Source organism: Thermobia domestica, chromosome 2, assembly GCF_964235325.1.
Source record: "Thermobia domestica chromosome 2, izTheDome1.hap1.1, whole genome shotgun sequence".
Taxonomy (NCBI): domain Eukaryota; kingdom Metazoa; phylum Arthropoda; class Insecta; order Zygentoma; family Lepismatidae; genus Thermobia; species Thermobia domestica.
Window position 1 is genome coordinate 308,765,522 of NC_137455.1, and position 24,319 is coordinate 308,789,840.

The 24,319-nt window shown below is 36.0% G+C and overlaps 1 protein-coding gene across 7 annotated transcripts in view; it reads left to right on the forward strand.

The window, feature by feature from the left end:
* The window catches only part of LOC145678605 (zinc phosphodiesterase ELAC protein 1-like), a 63,494-nt gene extending 39,644 nt beyond the window's left edge, over positions 1 to 23,850 (forward strand). For all 7 annotated transcript variants that reach the window (XM_081748950.1, XM_081748946.1, XM_081748952.1 and 4 more), the window contains 3 exons: positions 9,111 to 9,208; positions 13,253 to 13,436; positions 23,535 to 23,850. In XM_081748950.1, the coding sequence (XP_081605076.1) occupies positions 9,111 to 9,208; positions 13,253 to 13,436; positions 23,535 to 23,642 (390 nt within the window). In that variant the 3' untranslated portion in view covers positions 23,643 to 23,850. The remainder of the gene's footprint in view (positions 1 to 9,110; positions 9,209 to 13,252; positions 13,437 to 23,534) is intronic.
* Positions 23,851 to 24,319: the final 469 nt, after the last annotated feature.

Below are 24,319 nucleotides of genomic sequence, written 5' to 3' on the forward strand. Positions count from 1 at the left end.
TAGACTTCTGAATGCATTTACTTCCTGAAAACTTCCGTCTCGTCATTGGTATGCCGTTAATCATTGTAAAACCTTTCAATTGGAAGTGAAATGACACAAACTAAAACAGTTTTAAATCAATAAATGTCTATGTGTAAAAGTAGGTGTCTTTTATCTGTAGTTCTGAGTTCCTTTTACTTTGAAGTGACAAATGAGAGAAGAAAGTATGGTGTTCGAAAAAAAAATCAAATTTGAGATTTCAACGAATTTACACGTATTATAGCCCCTAACACCGAAAAAGTTATTTTTCGATACATGTCCATCAGTTCGTCCGTCCGTTCGCTACACTTTTCTGTGCACTCGCCTAGAAGCCATACCGTTCAACTTATCTGCACCAAATTTTAGTTTAAGATTTTCATAGTATTTCCTATAGTTTTTTTTATTTCCCTCCTACTCCCAAAACAAGGGTAGTTTCCTGTACGATGAAAATAAAAAAAAGATATTTTCTCATAACTGGCTCTAACGATCTTGTTTTCTTTCTTTTTTTATAAATCAATATTTAATTAGCAACCCTATTTTGTGGTATAAGGCATTTATCTGAGAAAAATCTACAAGGGGTAGTTTATACTAAGGGGTGAGTTTTTTCTCAGTGATTTTCTCAAAATGGACTCAAATGTTTTCGTTCATATTTCATAAATAAAGATTTCATTAATAACTTATCAATATGGCATAACTCGTTTGTCCTAAAAAAATGCGAGGGGTAGTTTATTCTTGGTGGAGTGTTGTCTGGGCGATTTTCTCAAAAACGACTCAAAAGAGTTTATTCATATTTCAAAAATAAATATTTCGTTAATAACCGAACAATATGGCAAAACTCGTTTGTCCTGAAAAAATATGCGAGGGGTAGTTTACTCTTGGGGGTGTTTTTCCTCCACGGTTTTCTCAAAATGAGTCAAGCAATTTTGTTCGTACTCAGAAATAAATATTTCATTAAAAACCTAGTAATATGGAATAACTCGCTTACCCTGAAAGAATCCTCAAGAGATAGTTTATTCGGGGAGTTATTTTTCCCTCACGATTTTCTCAAAAAATACTCGGACAATTTTATTGATAATTCATAAATAAGTATTTCATTAATAACCCTATATTTTAGTATAAGTCATTTCTATGAAAAACAATTACAACGGATAGTTTATTTTTGGGGTCAAGGTTTTTTCCCCGACAATTTTCTCGAACGACAGGCGATTTTGTTCAAATTTCGCAAATAAATATTTCATTAATAACCAAAAGTATATCTTAACTCATTGTTCGAAACAATTCACAAGAGGTAGGTTACTCCTGACGTGTTCTTTTTGAACGACTTTCCCGAAGTTTTTTATTCGATAATCTGACATTCGATGTATTTGAATAATACGATAATTTTATTCGTATTATCCAAATACACACTTCAGTAACAACTGCGGCCTAACACAGTTAAGAAATTGAATTGAAAAAGTTTAGTGTGGTGGCCCTGTAATTGAATATTTTTTGAGAAACTCCCTAGCTTTTTGTGGTAAACTCAGGCTTTTCTTTTTCGAGCGACAAAAGAGAGAAGAAAATATAGTGATTGTGAAAATAATATCAAATTCAGATTTCAACGGATTTACATGTTTCATGGCGTCTACATACCGAAAATGTGACTTTTCGACACCCGTCCTTCCGGTCCGTCCGTTCGGCACACTTTTATATGCACTCGCCTAGAGGCCATACCGTTCAACTTATCTACACCAAATTTTAAACTTAGGGTTTACTTAGTATTCTTACAGGAGCTTTTCCATTTTTTCCTACCACCTAAAATAAGTATGGTTTACAAACAGCCGAAAATCGAAAAACGCTATTTTCTCAAAAATGGTTTTAACAATTTTGTTTATTTTTCATTAATCAATATTTAATTAACAACCCTATATTGCAGTATCAGATATTTCTCTTAGAAAAATTTACGAGGGGTAGTTTATTCTTGGAGGTGACTTTTTCTCGACGATTTTCTCAGAAAAGACCCTGGCGAATTTTGTACACACTTCATAAATAAATATTTGACCTTACAACATGGTATAAGTCAATTGACCTGAAAAATATATGAGTAGTAGTTTATTCTTGGACTTGAATTTATTCCCAGTGAGTTTCTCAAACACGACCAGTTGGCAACCCTGTATCTCGACAACGAAGCTGAATTCGAAAACTGCAAGAGGACCCTTTGTCTCCTTTTGATGTCACGAATCACCTCCCGAAGTTTGTGAACATCTTTCAGGTTCACCCTTAATGAAGCTTCTTTTCGAAAAAATAACTATTAACTTTAGGCATTGTTTATCTTTTTTAAAATCACAAATGTCGTTATTAATTTTAAGGCAGAGAGCTACTTCTGAGAGAATAGATCTTGAAAAATAATTTTAAAACTTAGACTTTTGTTTTCGAGACATTCCAGACAAGACGAGACATTTTACAAGCTATCTCGTGTCCAAAACATTTGCCTCGTATTATCTTGGATGTCACAAAGCGCGTCTTGTCTCTTTCTCGAGACATGTCTTATCTCGTGCGTATTCGTTAACACTTGGGAAGGATTATCTTTCTACTCAAAGCATTGTTTTTATAATGGTTGCATATTTATGATAATTACTGTCCACATAAATTACAGTCCTTTCAGTTGAATTAATTTTTATTATTATTATTATTGAAATTGCAATATCTAGTTTAACGTTGGACGATTATGCACCTACGCTAAGGGAGAATGATGATGAATGAAATGGTGAAATGAAGAAAGTGGGAGGAAAATGGAAAATCTCAAGAAAACACATACCCATGCACACGGTATTTGTCCACCTCAAATTTCACTTGGCACGAAGTGGAATCGAGCCACGGACCCCCTGCACCAAAGGTCCCTGCAATGCTTTATTATTATTATTATTATTATTATTATTAATATTAATAATAATAATAATAATAATAATAATAATAATAATAATAATAATAATTGAAGCGAGCTTAACGAGTTTCAACCGTACGACTCAACCAACGTTTGGGTGCCTGTTCGTTCGTCTGCTCCTCTCATAAAAGACATTTCATTTTAATGAAACTAGTAAGTGCCTTCTTTTAGCTCTGCGAAGTAATTATTGCTTGGAATATGAATCTGCAAAACATAAGAGGTAAAATTAACCAAATGGTGCAAGTTTCCACTTATATATACAAAACAATTTTGCAATATCAACTACGTGAATCTTGTCCCATAAAGAAGCCGAAATCCCTACACCGAAGAGCCCTCCGAGATTTGATCATTGTCCACACGGACTGAAATTGTCATTTGAAGCCAAGACTTTAATATGAAGCCAATAATTTCTTTAAAATAGACGGAAAATTCGGAAGTTATAAGCATTTTCATATTTTTGCCTTTTCCCATAAGGGAGCCGTAGCCCCCTATACTGAAGACCCCCCCGGAGATTTGATCATTGTCCACTCGGACTGAATTTGTCATTTGGAACCAACACTTTAATACGAAGCAAAATATTTCTTTAAAATAGACGAAAAATTCGAAAGTTATAAACATGTTAATAATTTTGCCTTTTCTCATTAGGGGGCCGTATTAGCCTACACTGAAGAGCCCCACGAGATTTGATCATTGACCACTTGGACTGAAATTCTCATTTGAAACCAAAACTTTAATATGAAGCCAAAAATTAAACTTTTACATCAATTTAAACTGACTGGGTTCCGGTTCCCCCCACTATTGTTTAGTTTAGTTAAGTGGTAATTTGTGACAGCTTCACATCATCAAAAGAATGTTTCACTTCCCCTCCCCTCCCCCAGGAGTTCGTGCTGGATCCACCACTGGAATCAATAGACACTCTTCCTATTCTTTTTGTCACCCTTGATTGTGTAGGGGCTCCCTCGTACAAATAAAGAAGCGGTAATATTACAATCAAGGGGCGCTATATATTAGGTATTTTTTTAGTTACCTACCCCTAACCGCACAGGGCCATCTTTCGTAGAATAAAAAATATTACGTGATATTCCAATCATGAAAGGGGAGAGGATGCTGTAAATATATTTCTTATTCATTTTGTCTGTCCTGCTTATAAAAAATTACTTTCTGTTGGAAGGCTACTGAAATGAGAGGGGCAAAATAAAAAGTCGTACCCCCTCCTACATGGTTGCTCAAATAAGTACTAAAGAAAGCATTTTAAACTAAGATATTTAAGATTTAAACTAGGAAACTAAGATATCCTACATTATGTAAGGATGGCATGTTCAGGATTATTATTATTATTATTATTATTATTATTATTATTATTATTATTATTATTATTATTATTATTATTATTATTATTATTATTATTTGAATGTTTTTGGAGCACCGAAATTTTGTGAGACGAACAATGATATGTAGAGGTTTAAGATGGGTGGTCATAGAGGAGGAAAAACCAGGATTTTTCTCTGTCTGACTCTCTAACGTAAAGATTATGTCCTGAAGGTAAGAAGCATCATCATTCTACAATAGGTTGCTTTTACGTAGAATATCAATTACTTGACTTCTCCTCCTTCGGTCTACTTACCTTTTGTAGTAAATTCAAAACAATTTCAATTCAATACAAATACATTGTAAAACTTTTCCGTAATTAAACATCTAGGGAAAATTAAACATTTAATAGGGAAATCTGTTATCAAAATATCCAAACCCGTAGATAGAAGACTATCTAGTGAGAAATATTGTGAAACTTTATAAAATTCTCCAAATTAGAATTAACATTTACTGGGAAACATTCGTTATGCGCCAGCGAGCATATGGTGAGCAGTGAGCACAGGGGAAATGATTACGAAACTGTTTGCAAACAAAATTAGGGACGCTAATGCAAGTGCGACAACAGCATTTTTTCTTTTTTTGGTATCGTCATGAGTTTTACACATACGTTACAATTTGATTCTTTCCCAAATAAAAAAATAAAAAAAATAACCGTAGTGTAGTGATAAAAATGATAACGGCACTTCCACGGGATCGAACCCGCTACCTTCAGCATACAGACTCGTTGCTTTAACTAACTGAGCTATTTGTTTTCTTACGTGTACTGAGCCTGTTCCGGTAAAGACGATATTTCATTACGATCGTCCTACCAATTCGTCCTTTTCCATAGATAATTTCCACTATTTGCTCTATCTTTATGTTAATACTTAGCATATATTCATATATTTGGAGTTTGCAGATAATGCATATAATAAGACATACTAGAAATATTCGTTAAAAGTTTAGTTTGTAGATTTAATCCACATTTCTCTCAATGACATAGATGTCGCTGCTTCGTGTTGAAATGCAGAATTCCCTCGTGTTCTTGAAAATTGCCTAGCAGTTTTTGCTATTAATATCCCTTCTAACAATATTGGCAGTGGACAAAAGTTAGCCCGTGTTGAAGCTTTTTGCTCCTAATTTAGTTATTTTACTTATTTAAGGAATATATTGAAAATTGTCAGCAGGCACGTATGCAGTAATTTATTTCGGGAGAAGTCCGACTTCAATATTAGGATAAATTATAATAAAATTTAAAAGATAATCCTTAAATTTAGGCTAAATTTACAGAGAAGTTGGGATTTCAGAGGGGAGTCCGGACCACCTGGACCCACCTCTAAATGCGTCCTTGTTTGTCAGTAACGTTTCCTCATTTTGAAACCCTAAAAAACTTCGGATATATAAAGGAAAACGAGTTATTTTCGATAAAATATCACTTCAGAAGACGCGACAGTTTTATTGCACATGGTGGTATCCCAAGTTCACAAGGGCAAGAATTCATTAATTTTGATTCTCTGTCATTGTGCTCTATCGAAAGGTTAGGTTTGTAACATATTACTCCTACGAACAAGCATGACTGGCAGATAGGAATACTGAACACAACTCCAGAGAAATGCATGCTGAACTTACGTTTATAGCTACGCTTTGGTGATTTGCCCTCAAGGTCAATCGAGTGGTAATTCAGTTCCGTCTCTGTTCTTAAGCCATGTTCGTATTACTTCGAACAGTTTTGATAATGAAAAGCATGCCTCTTAATATAACAGACTTCTTTCGCGTAAGAAATCGAAACTCAGTTGGTCAGAGCAACTAGTCTGTAAGAATTAGGTTGTTAGTTAGTTAGGAGCCCAGTACGAGTAAGGGTTTTTATTACTATTGTTTTTATCTTTTTTATGTGAGGAAAAATCAAATTGTGACATCGCGATATCAAATGTATTTGATTAGGTAGCTTTGTCTTAGCTAAACTTTAAACATCAGTAACCGTCGAAATTATTTCACCAACTGATCACTTACTGAACATTTCAAACACGTCAAACCAGTGGCATAACATGAAGGTTAACCTCTCCTCCGCAGTCCTTAGTTATGCGTCCGTACTTTCAAGGGCGGACTAAGGGCCGGGCGACTGCCCGGGGCGCCAGAGAAAGAGGGGCACCAAAACGAGCCTCAAAAAGTAAATTTTATAATGTGCTTTCTACTGACGTTTTTGGTTTATATTCTTGTAAAGTAGTGGCAATTGTATGATCTTTTTCCATTTCACTATGGAAGAAGAGAGTTTCATAGTACTAAGGGGGCTGTATCGAAAAATTGAGAGATGGCATGTAGAATAAAGAGTGCCGGGAATTAAGTATTGTTTGTGTGTTTGACGATATTTTCTTTTTTTTCTTTTTCTTTTTTTTTTTTTTTTTTTTTTTTGGTATCGTCATGAGTTTTACACATATGTTACAATTTGATTCTTTCCCAAATAAAAAATAAATAAAATAACCTTAGTGATAAAAATGACAACAGTACTTTCACGGGATTCGAACCGTCTACCTTCGGTATACAAACTCGTTGCTATACCTAACTGAGCTATTTGCTCTCTTACGTAAGCTGAACCTGTTCTACAGTAAAGACGATTTTTCATTACGATTGGGCTAACAATTCGTCTTTTTCCATAGGTAATTTCCACTATTTGCACTATCTATACGTTAATACTTAGCATAGATTCATATATTTGGAGTTCGCTGATAATGCATATAATAAGACATACTAGAAATATTTCGTTAAAATTTTCGTTTGTAGATCTAATCCACGCTTCTCTCAATGACATAGATATCGCTGCTTCGTGTTGAACTGCAGAATTCCCTCGCGTTCTTGAAAATTTCCCACTTTAGCAGAGTTGGTAATTCTCGAGATTTCTGTCGATTTAATGTTTTTTGCTTCTAATTTCTTTATTTTAAGCTAATATCTAACACAAATATTAAAAACGGGTTTGTTATTAACCTGTCCTGCTGGGGAAACCTTCCGAAATTTCGAACATATAAAGAAAACGGAGATATTTTCAAAAAACTTCAAAATAAAGAGACGCGTCATTTATTTTGCTCATGGTAGTACATACAAAGTGATAGATTTCAGTCGGTGTCGCAAATTTTCCCAGTCATCGGCCACAAAATGTGGCTAGCGATAAAGATTTTGCATGTATGGAAAACTGTGTCAAACGTTACTATCAAAATGTGTATAGTGTAAGCAATGGTTGAGTTGAGTTGATTTTGAGTTTAACGTCCCTTTCAGCAGCGATGCTATATGAGATGAGACCTATTGGTTAACACGGAATCCGAACCACATGATCTCACGAAGCCAGGTCTCTTCCCAAGCATTGGATTGAAGTGATCAAGAAACTCAGTTATTGTCACTGAAATGACAACGGAATACTTATTTCAAACATCTCACCTAAAACAAGCCATATAAAAGAAGAGCCACACGGACAGAGGTAAATGTCTCCAAAGGTTCACGTTTTGTCATTCGGAACCGTACGTACTCTTCGTTAGTTACTCGTACAATCCCGATCTTGGGGAAAGACTAAATCTACGGAAGAAAGAAAGAAACTGGTGGATTTACAGGAACTTCTCCGCAACAAAAATACACCATAAGGAGACCTATAAGTAACACAAAGTTACATGCCATAAAGGATTGCCAGTGGATACCTCCAGTGTACAGAGATTTTTGCAAATAGCTAAAATTATCACAAATAATTAAATAGTTGTTATATTGATGCATCGTAGTGATTTTGTACCTTAACGGACTTCCTCAACTCTAAGTAGTAATATTATTCAAGTAGTATACTTGTGTGGTACACTTTTGTTCATTTCTGTAAAACGTGATAAGCCACGTTTTACACTCACATAAAGGCAAGAAGGGGTTTAAATTTTTTTCATTCCAAATAATATTAAGTTTACATGTCATAACTTGGAAGGAGATATACTCAATATTATTTCATGTTCGTATTATTTTATTTTTATGTTTACTTTTCAATACAGATTTTCAAAAAAATTAAAATGCGATTTTCTCGAAATCTCACTTTTGTGGGTTATCAAGTTTTACGGCCGAACCCCTCAATTGACTCGCAAATTTTGTTTGTTGACTGTCAGATTTCTGTATTGAGAGTCAATTTGACTCACAAAAATTTAAGTCTAGCACAAGCTCTGTTATATTCTTTTGTTATGTCGGCCTTATACAATTTAACAGTGACCCCTATTTCCATTTGGAGCTCTATTATGTCACTTGCTATTTGTTATTCTGGCGCTAATCCACATGGTTTAGCGGTGGTTGAGGTTCAGGGCAACATACTGTTTCAGTGGCACACTATTGGTGCATTTCCCATTTTTGCCATGGAATTTTTAGCAGCCGCTATAGCTGCTATTATATTTTCCTATGTCTGTAACCATTAATTGTGATAATCAAGCAGTTTGTATTGCATGAAACAAAAAAATTTGCAATGTTCTTTCTAATATGCTATAGTACATGTTTTGTATAATTTGAATAATTATGTAATTCAGTAGGTATACACACATTAGAAGAAAAAAAGAAGCAGATGGAGCCACGCGAGTTTCGGGCTTGATCCTCCAACTACCCTAGGCCAATCAGAAGCCCATTATCTGGCGACCAGGATAACAAAACCTGGAACCATTGGAAAACAAGCAGTTCGAGCTGATTGAGGGTAGAGGGAGGATCAGTGCTTGCGCGCGTGGAGATCTCGATTGATATAAATTTTTTCAACAACATACTAATATTCAGTTGTTTCTAACATCATTGTATATTTGGATGTAAATTTCCTTAACGTGCATAGATCAATCCATCAGAAGTAATTGGACCTCCAAAACGTGGTAGAAAACTTGTAATTTTAGGCGACACAAAGAACCCGTTTGATATGGTTAATATTGCAGAGTAAGTTGCTGTTTTGTTTACATACTTATTTACCTTGCTTTTTTTTAAGTCGTCGTCAATGCAATACAGACAATTATTTAATGAGTTGTAGTATTCATAAAGTGCACAAGAGCAGGGCAGGAAGGGGCAAACGTATGGCTAGAAGGAGAGAAAATCAAAGACGTTAAGAGGGTCCCCTATTTAAGAAGTCTAATATCTTCGGACGGAAGAAGTGAAAAAGACGTAAGTTCCAGAATAGCGCAGTCTAATCAAGCATTTAATAGGAAAAGAGGGCTGCTAACATCAAGAAATGAGTCGTTGGACGTTCGTAAACTATTCATTAAGACTCTGGTATGGAGCGTGGCGCTTTGCGGATCATAAACGGACATTGAGTAAAGCTGAAATATCCAACCTGGAATCATTTGAAATGTGATGTTGGCGCAAAATGCTGCGCATATCGTGAACCGAAAGGAAAAAGAATGAAGACGTACTAAAGGAAGTTAATGAAGGACGACAAATCATGAAGATAAAGGAAAGAGATGAAAGAACATACTTGGCCATCTTAATCGGCACTCCGATTGGATCATTGTGCTGATGGAGGGAAAGGAAGAAGGAAAACAAGGAAGAGGAAGACCGAGGATAGAATATCTAGATGCAGTTGCGAAGAAGAGATCTTATCAAAGTATAAAGCAGCTCTCTTAAGGGAGAGAAAAGTTCTAAAATTCCCATGTTGCCCACCAACCTATAGTTGAGGTGAACAAGAAGAGAGAATATTTATTTGAAAATTTTATTCAGACATAGTAAAATCAAAGCGGAGACACAGAAAATATATATACTTTTTTGAAATTTATGAAACTTTAGTTGAATATTTATCTAAATGTCCTCAGGTGAACTGATGTAACTTAGTGTTGATCTGCTTAGTACGGATGTGAAATATTTTACTGTAGAAACCTTTGGTACCCGAGTTATGGGCCATCAAAATGGAGGTTCGACCTCTAATTGAAATTTGGAACAAGATTGCTAGAAGCAGACCTGTTAGACGTTGATTTGAGCCATTAAATAAATAAATAAAAAAATGATGAGACGTTGATTAGCGATGTTGGAAGTAAATATGTATAAGATTTGCTAAAATCACTAAGGATGTTTTTTTTTTTTTTTTTTCAATAGGAAAACTTACGTACATTATTTCTTGAGCTACATTCCTGTAGTTACGAGGTTTTTAGTATTAAGAAAATAATATGTTCATAAGTAACTATTTATTCCGTTATTTTATGTTATTTATTGTATTCCTATTGGTCAAGTATATCAGTTTTACGTAAAACACAAAATTAAAATAAAAGATCTGCTCATCTACCCTGTATATATTGTGAAAGATCAATAATTTGTTAACCTCAGTTTTATCATTATTATTGAAAAGAAGAAACTAAATGTATTGTATGTCTGTAAATGTCCTAAAATTTGTAATTTTATAACTTAATTTGACAAGTGTGTGGATGAAATAGCAGATACTAATATTGCATCATTATGTAACGAAAATTCTTTCTTTACATAAATGTGTATGTAGACATTCTAATTTCCATAATCGATGTTTCCTTAATACTGAATTCTCAGAGCTCCTTCGTGGCTAAGCGGTTAGCGCACGCGTCTTTGGCGTGGGAGGCCCTGGTTCGATTCCCAGCGGGAGCTCATGTGGTTCGGATTCCACGTTAATCAGTACGTCCCGTCTCATATAGCCTTGCTGCTGAAAGGGACGCTAAACTGAAAATCAACGCAACTCAACTGAATTCTCAAAGCACAACATACACATGAATTATGTCAAACGGTTACAATACAAGCTAAACATCTTAGCGTTAATTCTCGCATAAAACCCTCTGGTCGGAAACCTAAAATGGAGAGGAACAAGTAGTGAGTTATGAGAAGTCATATCGCTACGAATATAAAGACATTAGGTCGAACCTCGATTTATGTCTGATCACGAACTGCTTCTTTCCACTATCTACCAGTTAACCAACCTATGCGAACGAACAGCAGTAGACTTATAGTAAGTTAGATCGCTACAGGATAATAACAGAATACAAGAAGAATAATAGGTGATCAACGGTAACGGGGATCAGGAAGTGAGTTGAGGGAGTGTATAATCTGCAAACCACAAGAACAGTTCTCATTGAACTGGGTATGCACAGGCCAGTGTTATTCTACGTGTAACATGTCATTCAGTCTTTAATCAATATCTCTGGTAACTCATAAAACATACAGACCCAACATGCTATTCTAGATTACATTAAAAATGTCCCATTGAATTAATAATGTCTTCTAATCCATTTATTCTATACATATAACTTAATAAAACATTACTCACTCCGCATTTGATTATGCTACATTCCTTTAAAAAGTGCTAGAGCACGGGGTCTTCAGTATTATAGGTTAGAGCTCTTTTTATTGCTTCCCGATTTGATTGATATTTGCTCTGAGTGCGAGCTCAGTGATGACGTATAGATCGTATTAATATTGTTTGAAACCATGTATTTTTCCAGGAAATCACATTTCTTTGGAGTATGCTATTTGGAAAGAACAGTGATGTAGGATTAAATGGGAACTAGATGAAATGATGCCTAACGCCACAACTTTAAACTAGTACCATAAAGAAGAAAATAACTCAATAACATTGCATTTTAAAAGTAATGTAAATACTAGTAAAGAATAAATATGGTTTTATGCAGAATTGACTTTATACAGGGTGTCTAGAAAGTCGCGCAACCCGAATTTTGTACATCAGTGCGAACTAGATGAAACTGACTCAGGGAGGATCTGTCTTTGTAGATATTTTTGAGGTATAAACCATCGAGATGGAGTTCGACATTCGTTCTCACGAAACATATGAAGGTATATATATATATATATATATATATATATATTTTATTTTTATTACGGAACGTTAAAATCAGGAATTGGGGATAGATGTGGCTTTCTTTGTGCACAAATGGTAATTTTAATGGGTAGGCTGTGTGCGAATGTATCGTTCTGAAATAAGAACGATTCATTAACACCAAGTGCAGGCTTCCCATGGCCGTGATAATGGTATGCTGTAAAAACACCTGTTTTCCGGCATTATCGCTTAATATGACAGCACTGATGGTACAAGACGGTATCAATACATGTGGCTGACCTCCAGCTATTCTACATAAGTACGATTACAAATTAACAAGAAACTTGCAAACCATTGAGAAGTCATTGCCAGGGACAGATAGATTATTACTTTTCCTCAGTGGTTTGCAAGTTTCAAGTTACTCTGTAGGGTAGTTTGTGGCCAGCCACATGCTTTGACACCGTCTCGTACCGTTAGTGTTGTCATATTACGCCGTAATGCCGAAAAACAGGTATTTATTTTAGGGCAAGCCATTCTCATGGCCGTGGGAAGTCTGCATTTGGTATTAATGTGTCCTTCTTGTTTCATAACAATACATTCCCATCCAGCCTATCCATTAACATTCTTTTTCACAAATGATGCTACCACATCTCTCTCCAATTTGCAATTTTTCATGTTTCGTAAAAAAAAAAAAAATCCGTTTCTGGCATTATTGAGGAAAGAATGTCGAACCCCCTCTCCGTGGCTTATATCTCAGAAATATCTATAAAGAGAGTATTTTCCTGGATGGCAGGTTCTTTTCTTTCTCATTCTATTCATGATACAAAGGTTCTGAGCTCCGAAGTTACGGTTGCGTGACTTTCTGGAAACCTTGTTGTGTAACAGGATAAACAGAAATACAGTAAACTTTCTGTAATCAGGACGTGCACTCTTCCGGCCCGTCCAGTAATCTGACGTTTTATGGTGGTTTTTCTTTCTTTGTTGTGCTTGTGTACATTAGTTTGTTATTTAAATACATACTTTTAGGCAGCAATCTTTCTATAACGCTGCATAACCCGGCTTGTTATCTGCCCAATTATTAAGTATACTGTAAATGTTATGTTTGAACGTCGAAATGTAAACATGATGTTGCCGTGCGATAAATTTTCTTTTGGTCTGAGAACAAAAGTTGCATCATTCGTTTTCCTTTCTTTCTTCAGAGATTGCGATGTGTTGGTTCATGAAGCTACTGTGGAAAACGCTCTTGTTGACACAGCTATAGAAAATGGACATTCCACACCAGAAATGGCAGTGAAGTTTGCCAAAGCTATCAACGCCAAAACTCTAATATTGTTTCATTTTAGTCAGCGGTATAAACCAGAGGCAGCTGATCGAAACGAGAAGGTTAGTCCGAAATCGATTATCTAAATTTTGAAGTTTTCAGAAGTAAAATTTTCGTTTTCGCTTGAAGTTATATCTCTCCATATACAATCGACGACAGAAGTGCATTCTTCCCTACTAGGCCCTACATGTTCTTTTGTCAATAATTTTTCACTTGGTAGTTTTCTTTGAAATGTAGAGAGCGCAATTTTCTATATGAAGTGGAAAATCATTAAAATTGGTAGATTATTAGTATTGTTATGACTTTTCTAAAATGGCTATCTATTTCACTTTAAAAGTCACAGTAGTAGCATTCATAAGAGCATTTGTGTACAGTTAGGATCAATATTAACAGTCGAAAACCATATTCACGAAGAAATTAAATGTCGACTGAAAGCAGGGAATTCGTGTTATTATACAGTTCAAAACCTCTTGTCGCAAATTCTGTCGAGGAATTTGAAGCCAAAAATATATAAAACGATAATCATGCGTGTTGTTATGTATGGTTGCAAAACATGGTCGTTTATTCTGAGGGAATAACATAGACTGAAAGTATTTGAGATCAAGATCCTGAGACGAATATTCGGATCCAAGGGGAACGGAAATGGGGAATGGCGGAAACTTCATAACGAGGAACTACATAATACCTAGGTACATACTGTTTAACAAATATTCTGAGGGTCATCAAGTCTAGGAGACTCAGGTGGACAGGTCATGTAGCCAGGATGGAAGAAAGTAAGGAAGCTTTCAAAGTCTTAACTGGGAGACCAATCGGAAAACAACAATTAGGAAAACCTAGGCGCAGATGGGAGGACAATATTAAGATGGATGTCGCAGAAATAGGAATACAAAGTAGAAACTGTATCCAGTTGGCTAAGGATGCAAGTCAGTGCAGAACTTTTGTGAATGCGGCATTGAACCTTCGGGTCCCATAGGCCATATGTTAGTTAGTTAGTTAAAATTGTCTTTCTTTACCTCTCTATGGATTGGAATAAAGTAGTCTCGAAGCAGGAATTGAAAAAATTAATTATCGAAGTATCTCTTTCGCTAAAATACTTCATCAGAAATGCAGAACCTCCCTATTTATTGAAGCGTTTTAGCCAAAGAGCTCATAGTGTACTTTTTAGTGTTGTGATCGTTGTTTTACTATCTTCTGGTAAGGACATGATTCTGTATTGAGAACATTCTCCATTTCAGCTTTCTTCATTCCTAATCTGTGTAACAATAATGATCATAAGTAGTTCTGCATTATCAAAGTGAGATTTTTTTTTTTTAGACAAAAGTGAAAAATTGTCTATAAAAAGAAATAGAAAACAAAAGAGTGCTTAAATATGCTGAAATTTTAATGTAAACGTACAAAATAAAGAACAATAACATTTGAACTTACGCTCTCGTATTTTCTGTAATCAAATTAATGAAAAATTATTTTTTGAAGTGTATTTTTATTTCCGTTGTATTAGCAACGGAAAATTACAATAAAGCAATATTGAAAAACATAAACATTATTATTTCGACATACTTTCATTTTCTGACGTTTCACAAATTATGTAGTGACAAAAACAAAAAGTTCATTTTAATATCAAGGTACATTTTTGAAGTTTCTAAAAATTCAAATGAAAAATAACACAGTAATTAATTATTATCTCCAGATTGGTTTTCTAGAAATTAATAACTGAAATATATATACGTAGGAGGCCCAGAACGGTAAGCTCCTTCTGGGCCTTAGCAAGAAATTGACAAAAAATAACGATCAGATTCACGTTGCAAAGTTTAAAAAGACAAAATAAGATAACACGATATTTCTTTTTTCACTACGCTACTTTCTGCTCAACAAATGTTAACAGTTGTTTCCAAATGCACAACAGGGTCAGTTGTAATGTTTTCGCTACTAGGAGAAGTGAGACAATATGGATGTTTTAAATATCTCGTAGAACTGACGAACTTCTCTGGATCTACTGTCACAGGTAGAAGGGACAAAAGAATAAAGAATGTGCCGTACCGTTTTGTAGCTAAAAACTGCCGAAGTAACAAAAATCTAAAACATAGAAAACATAGTATGCAAATAACAAGTCAGTGTTGATATTTATTACATATGGTGTTCCTATATAGTATAAATAACTTTTTACTTATTATTACTGGAGTACTAGCCGTAGAATTTACGACAGAGACACCATATTCAACATTTTATAGCATGTGGAAATGAAGAATCTTAATGGGCTTTCGAAATGTAAGATTTCAGCTTACTCTTCGGAAATTATGTAACTACGAAAATACGGGACTTTAGCAGTACTTCCGTTTTCGTCCTTCGTTTCAAGGAGTAAGGAGTTCATAAATGACGCATCTGCTACTTATTTCTAGCATGGCTCAAAATAATTTTTTTTCCCTACATCTCGTTGTTTTTCATTGAAATGGTAGTGTTCGGATTAACTTTATTGCTTTGGAAATTAACACTTGTATGAAATTAAGTTATTGCGTTTTTGTAGTACAAAATACAGGTTCATTTTGTGAGCTACGTACTAGCGATTCTCCGTTTCCTGACGGCATTACAGATTCAATACTTAATAAAAATTTCCATGTGGATACATTCGAAACCAGATAGATCATAGTCAATCCGTAGAATGACTATATATACCAGGCAACCAAGAAAGTTCGTGCGGTTTTTAAACCTGCAGCTATTTTTCGTGGGGTAGTAATCATTTCTGCCGCCAATGGTACTTGTATGTGACAGTTTCTGGAAGCTGAGTCATTGGCACGATGGCACGTCGGCTAACGTAAATAACAGGTCGCATTCGACAGTTTGAGATCAAGTATTCGCAGTGAACCATGTCTGTGTCGAACGCAGTAATCAGGGTTTGTTTACTGTATGAGTTCAAGTTGGGCACAAAAGGTGCGTAAGCAGCAAGAAAAATATGTGCCGAGTTTGGAGAAGGTACAATTAGTGAACGGACAGCTCAAAAGTGGATTCAGACCTTTTCGACCGGCGAAGAGACACTTGAAGACAAGCCTCGATCGGCCAGACCAAAATCTCTCGATTTGGACTAACTCAAGGCAGCAGTTGAAGAGGATTTAAGTCAAACGTGTCAAGAACTCGCTCAACGATTTGGGGTAAGCGATGAAACCACTCGTGTGCACTTGCATGAGCTTGGAAAATCGTGGAAACTGAGTAAGTGGGTCCCTCAAGTGCTGACTGCTGCAAACCGCCTCCAACGACTGAACATTTGCTCTTCCTTGTTGACTAGGAACAGCAACTGTTGGACCGCATTTTGACGTGTGTTGAAAAGTGGGTAAGTACGGTACTCATACCATTAGCTATCGTCAAATGACTCCACGTCTTTTAAGTGCAAACCTTGCTCTTCATCAGCTGAAGGTGATGCTGTGTGTATGGTGGACTACTGTTGGGATTGTGCATTGAGTTCTTGGAAAGTGGTAAAACCATAACCAAAGAGGTGTACTCAAAAAAAAAAAAAAAAAAAAAAAAAAAAAAAAAAAAAAAAAACTAGTGAATAGGAAGGGTGTTCTTTTCCACCAAGAACACTCTACACCTCACAGCAAAGATGAGCCAAGAGTTGATTTCTTCTCTCGGCTCGGAACTTCTGCCACATTCAGCGTATTCACCAGACATTGCTGCATCAGAGTACTATCTTTTTTTTGTCTGTAGATAACCATATGCGCAATCGACAATTCAAAACTCGAGAAGAAGTTGAAAACGTGGTGGCGCAGTCCCAACACAAAGATTTCTTCAAAAATGGCATCTACAGACTTGTAAAGCGATGGGAGAAGGTTGTAGAAGCGGATGGTGAATATTTTGCGGAATAAACATACGGTAAATGCTTTTTTTTTTTTTAACTCTTCGTCAAAATACTAAAATAAATAAATAATTTTCATTTCCATTGCTGTCGAAAATGCTATACAAAGTTCCTAAAGTGCGATGCAAATTTAAACTTGTTTCGCAAATTGCTATTCAAAAATCATAATTTAAAAAGTTGATCACGAATATAAATGAGCAATACGTATATAATAGTTATTTCACTAGAAGCTGTTATATTACAGTCTTAATAAATTTTGCTTCACAATACGTATATTTTCTGTAAGTTGGCCACTTTTCAATGGAACCACGCACAGTAGTCCAGACACCTGCCAAACCTGGCGCCAAAACCTCAAAATTCGAAATTATCAGAGATACTTTACAGACTTAATAAGGAAAGACATAAGGCGTGCAGAAATAGATAGGTTTTCGTGCAGCTCGTAAGGGTTGGGCCTACAGTTAGCACCAATGTGAAAGATTAAAGTCGTGGAAAAAGGCTATGTATCCACCCCGGTAGCGGACGCAAAGTTCATGATGTTCTTAGGCGTCAATAGTGATTGTGCAGAACATTGTTATACATTCGTCGTTCGTCACTATTGTAAAGACCTGGAAAAAAAAAAACGGAAATTTTGGGTAAAAAAGTTTTTTTTACCGTTTTTTCCCCGAGCTTGAAAAAAAAAAAAAACCGGAAAAATTGGGAAGAATTGAAATTTTCTAATATTTTACTACATTATGCTTTTAAAATGAAAACTTCTATATTTACTAGTTTACAGATAAGATCATTGAATAGTTATGTTTCTTGTATAAGGAAATTTTGTGGCAACAAATATATTTGTACCACTCTTTTAAAGTTAGCACCGTGATAAAATGGAGTTATGGCTACAAAAGATACTAAAATATAATCATAGTTAGATTAATTAAAATAGACGCATTTAAATTATCTAAGTAATCTTATAAAGTTACCGTTTTATGGCAGGAAAGTGTTAAAATAACAGGGCCAGAATCATTTTAGTTAATACCAGTATGTTCAAATTAAATATATATTTTATGGAGATACGTATCTTCCTTGTGCTGTGTAAAATTTCCCGAAATTTTGAACCCATTCGAAAAATCTTTTGTTCGAAAATATTGGCAAAACCCGTTAAATATAATTTAAAATCTTATTTGCTGTAATGTGTCTGCAGCATATATACAACGTATTTCGCTACCAGGAAAAATACTTAAAGCAACAGCTTTTAATTTTACTTTTTAGTTTTCTGATTTCTGATAAAAATCCCTCTTTATTATTTTTATATATATTTTTCGAACTCAAAAAGAGAGATGATCTTATTTACATATACACACATACACCGCACAAGTGCGTAAATTTGAGCAGCGACAAATATATTAAAGAATTTAACATGTGAAACTTACGTTCGATATTATTAAAGACTAGCAGAATACCTGTTCTTCGCACGGGAGAATACGATTCATTTTGGGTATAAAGGGTACCAAAACTGTCACCAATGAACTTAGGGATCCCAAAAATTATGAATTCGACACTAGTATCAGTCATTTTCAATTACATTTACATATCCCCCCCCGTTTTAGGAGTATCAACTGGTGCTGAATTTGGATTTAAAGAGCATCGAAAGTGTCACTGTTCATCTCAGCAACCCCGAAAACTATGGAGTCGACACTAATATAGGTCATTTTCGATCATTTATATGTATATATATTCTCTCTCCCCCGCCCCCAAGTTACGAGGATAAATTTTGATTTAAACGGCATCTGAAGTGTTACTGTCCATTTTAGCGACCCCAAAAACTATGAATTCGACACTATTATCGATCATTTTCGATCATAATCATATATACATATCTTCCCGTCCCCAAGCTGCGGGGATGAATTTGGATTTAAACGGCATCGGAAATGTCACTGCTTATCTCAGTGACCCCGACAACTATGGATTTGACACTATTATCTCCCATTTTCAATCAGTTTTATATCTCTCTTCCTAGCCAAGTTGCGGACCTGAATTTTTATTTAAACAGCAACAGTGTTGCTGTTCATCTCAACAACCTCGAAAACTATGGATTTGATATTAATATCGGTTATTTTCGATCATTTTATATATATATATCCCCTCTTTTTCCTCCAAGTTGAAGTGCTGAATGTAAATTTAAGCTTCATCGGAAATGTCACTGTTTATCTCTGCAACCCCAAAAAGTATGGGTTCGACACTAAGAACGGTAATTTTCAATATATATCCGCACTTCCTTCCTCCAAGTTGCACCTTCAAAGTGAAATGGTAAAATCCATCCCAGGCCCGAACCTCATCTATGTTGAAAATTTTTATCGAGGTCAGTTCTGTTATGTGCTGGATGTGATAGTAGGGGATGTTATCTGTCAGAGAAAAAGACCGCGTGTTGCCCATTTTTGCCCGATCTGGTTTGAAAGGCATATTTGTATGTGAGTAGGGTAATATTGTTGCAAATGTATTTAGACTACGAAACAACACGAAAGAGGCTTCTATAAGTCCTGCAGAATGTAGAAGGAAACAAAGAGACCAAAAGATAACACCAGATTAGTTCCCCTGAGAAAGAAACGTCCACCAAATTGACGACACTATGTATTGTATTGTACTAGTCAATTCGATGGACGTTTCTTTCTCAAGGAAACTAATCAAGTGTTGCTTTCTGGTCTCTTTGTTTCCCGACATTTCTGGAATGACAAGGAAAAACAGTCATTAGCCTAAATATACTCGCAACAATATTACCCTACTTACATACAAATGTCTTTCAAACCAGATCGGGCAAAAACGGGCAGCACGCAGTCTTTTTCTCTGATAGATAACATCCCCTACTATCACATCCAGCACATAATAGAACTAGATTCGACTGGACTCAAAATAAAACTCTACGTGAAATTCAATATCAAGTATACCAATTTTGGTTTTCGATCTAATTTTATTTTTCCACATATTGACTGGTATATGAAAGCATATTAAAGTTCTACGTATGTGTCACGAACGACGAATGTATAACAATGTTCTGCACAATCATTATTGACGCCTAAGAACATCATGAACTTTGCGTGCGCTACAGGGGTGGCCTTCTTCCGCGACTTGAATCTTTCATATTGGTACTAAGTGTAGGCCCAACCCTTACGAGCTGCACGAAAACCTACCTATTTCTGCACGCCTTATGTCTTTCCTTCTTATATCTGTAAGGTGTTCATATATCTGAAAATTTCAAATTTTGATGTTTTGGCCAGGCCATTGTATAATGGTGACCAACATAGACAGGTTTCACTGTACTCTGAATGATAGTAATTTTCTACTTGTGCAAACAAATAATGATCTGGCTAAGCGTTATTTGGAAAGGGGCAAAAGGATTATTATATCGAAAAAAATCGTAAAAAAAGTTTATCTTTCATTGAAGAAAATTTCAACATTTTTTTTTTTTTTTTTTTTTACATTAGAGCCACATTATCTTACACAAAAATTACTTTTTTCCCCGGCGGGAGCTCATGTGGTTCGGATTCCACGTTAATCAGTAGGTTCACGTCTCATATAGCCTCGCTGCTGAAAGAGACGCTAAACTAACAACAACAACAAAAAAAAAAAATTACTTGATCGAATTTCTATGTGCAAATATCTACTGAAACGTAAGGAACTCGAGCCATTTCTGAAGCGGTTGATTACGAGTTATAGGGATAACGTACGACAGTAATGTGTGAAAAAGATCGTGATCGAAGAGAGAAGCTCCACAATGTGTGGCAGAGCCCATACTGACGTCCAGGAAGGTTATGCTGTGCGTATGATGAGATTGGAAGGAAAAAATGAAATGAAATTTTTGTTTTACGTCCCACGGTTATGCCGGTTAGGCTAAAGGAGACGGTGATGATGAGTAATGAATGAAATGAAGAAAGTGGGAGGAAACGGGACAACCCCGAGAAAACCCACGACACGGTGTTTGTCCACCACAAAGTTCACTTGGCGGGAGCAGGGTTTGAACCCAGGACCCCATGTACCAGAGGTGAACCCAATACCACTAGAATTCGGACCCTAGGGATTGAAAGGACATCGTGCATCACTACTACCGCAGAGCAGAACGATGGACTGTGTGGACTGTACTGTTGATAATTAGTGGGAGTACGCCTAGCAATTCCAAAGAAACGGCTGGAACTAGTCAACAGAAAGAGTGTTAAATACAACGCCAAACCGCATACATCGTGAATGATCCGTCAGGCATGTGTACCGGAATTTCATAGCAATTTCCCTCGTGCCGAGAAGGTAATGTTAATGAAGCAGTGTTCGGTAATGCTTAGTGGAGTAATGAGAAGGTAAGGAGAACATGGGGAAAAGGAACTTTAGCGTTACCAAACTGCAAACCTGTACGTAGATCCTAGGAAAATTTGTTCAGTCGAGCAGCAAAGGAACAAGATGTTCTATTCAGTGGTGTATGTTAAAGGATGTCGACACCCGCGCAACAAATTTTATAAAGGAATGGTAGTTTCAAATACAAAAACCTAAGGTACGATATATATATATATATATATATATATATATATATATATATATATATATATGTGTGTGTGTGTGTGTGTGTGTGTGTATGTATGTATGTATGTATGTATGTATATAAAGTTGCCTTTTCTTCTTCCCAATGTTAGCACTAATCTTTGTATAGTAGGGTGTTGAAAATGTAAATATTACTTGGTGTTCAACATGTACCGCATACATCAGCTGCTACTGATGTTTTGATAAACACAAAGGAGACAACAAATGAAATACAGTTAAGTTTAACGTCACATATGCACCGAGACTAACGAAAGTGCTGATAAATCCAAATGGAATTGGTGGAATGAAGGAACGGACAAGAAACCAGAAAAGTCACGCACACTGTGTTCGTCCATCAAACTACTTTGCACGAGCCGTGTTTGGATCCGAGATAGGTACTTTGAGTTCTGTAAAACTGAGCCACGTTGTATGTAGCATTAACATACACCATTCTAGAAAGCATGTTGCATTACTTCATTCCCTGCCCAGAAGTTTTTCTTCTAGGACCCAAAAGTTTCGAGTTTGATTACGTTAGTCTCTCTTTTCATACTCTCGACATACTCGCACTTCTCAAATACGGCTTTCTGGATATTAAATTATTAATACTTTTTCATTTCCTTGGTACTGTGAACGTCTCTATGAAATTTCGGTATATATATCTAAATTAGCTATATGTAACAATATTGCAATGTTCTGTGATACGAGGGTGGTAGAATAGCGAAAACACAAGTTCTTTGTATTTTATCCGGCTTATTACAAAAGATTAATACACTATTACAAGAATTCTGTAGAGCTCCTTCGTCGCTAAGCGGTTAGCGTACGCGCCTTTGGCGTGGGAGACCCGGGTTCGATTCCCGGCGGAAGCTCATGTGGTTCGGATTCCACATTAATCAGTAGGTCCACGTCTCATATAGCCTCGCTGCTGAAAGGGACGCTAAACTAAAATAACTCAACTCAAGAATTCTGTAAGTTCAAAAAGTTTTTACAAAGAGCGTCCGCAGATACAGTCGAGTCTTTGATTCCTTCTTTCTCTATTTGTACGGTTCAGGTGTTATTTTAGGATGCTACACGATCCAGTGCAGCCGAATAGATCTGGTCGATGTAAGGAGTACTCCACGGCCAAGAACAGCCGAACAGAGTGTGTAGGTAGACGATAAGGAGCACTCTATGGCCCTGTGCCGGCAGACGGAGTGAATGATTATGAAGGAGTACCCCACGACCCAATGCAGCCGTACAGAGTAGGAGAGGTGCTTTGCAGTCGATCTTGGAGTAGAGTGACACTGAGGTGTTCGCTGCTTCTTTTACGGCGAATCGTCGGGTCCGTTTCGGCACTGGCGCTAATGTAGATTCTTTCTTTCTTCAATGTCATGTGACATCAAGTGAAGCATAGTCTGCTTTGTGAACATATAGCACGTGGCTGGCAGGCGTCACATGCTTGGCACATTGTAATGTACAGAGTGAGTTGAAAGTTTAGGATTCCCATCTGTCTCGTTTTAGTATACTCGATGATGATAACACCATACATAATCTCCTTTCTATTAAAAAACTAAATGACCTAGATGCAATATGGCAGCCATGTATCGGAAGTAGCGTCAATTATAGAATTCCTATCCCAATATACAGTGGTAAACTCGAAGTAGCCAACACCTCCGTTTGGAGAAATAAGGACGTCCTAAGACTTTCGATTTACTTTGTGTATATTAAAACGGGCTGTTCATTTCTTTTCATAACTTAAATGTAGGAACTCATGACTTGATTTTCTTTTTCCTTCTAGGATTTATCGGTGGATACGTTGTTGCAAGAAGCCAGAGCGTGTAGCCAGGATTTATCGTGTAATATAGTGGTTGCCGAAGACTTAATGGAGTTCAATGTACGCAGATAGCAGCTACCAAATATAACTTAATTCAGTGTGTACTTTAGAGAATACATATTAAAGGAACGAGAAGCCGAGTTTACAAAGAAGATTAAATAAAGAACAATATTGACCACAGTGTGTTGAACAGGTTCTGAAACTAGTTTGAAATGATATATTTAACGATGCCAAAATAAGTAAATAAATAAATAAATAAAAAGATAATAAAAATAAATAATCACGTTAGTTTTCTATATGTATCCCTTCCTGCGCCGCACACTCGAGGGATTGGTCCTAGATGCTCTGGAATGATCTAGGAAAGTCGTCCACTGGAGTGTTTTTAGAACGCCGTTACATTCGCTTAAATCGGTACAATATCCTCAAAACATTTCACTTTGAGGGCAAATTTAAGCTCAGGGAAGACCATGGAATCTGTGCCAAATCAAAGACAGTGGTAGCTGTTAAGTATATGACCCTTCTTTTGGCTGAAAACAATGCGCATGCCCACATCAATCGTACAATTTTATTGTACGTCACTGTGTAGATGAATGTAGGAAACTAAGTGATAATTTTTTCTGATATCGTTAAGTGTATCACTTCGAGGTAGTTCCGGAAGTTATTGAACGCACTGTCTATAGTATGTGTGAATCATTTTTCAGTTTTTGTAAATATACCACAAACATTTCATTGGACATTATCTAAATGGC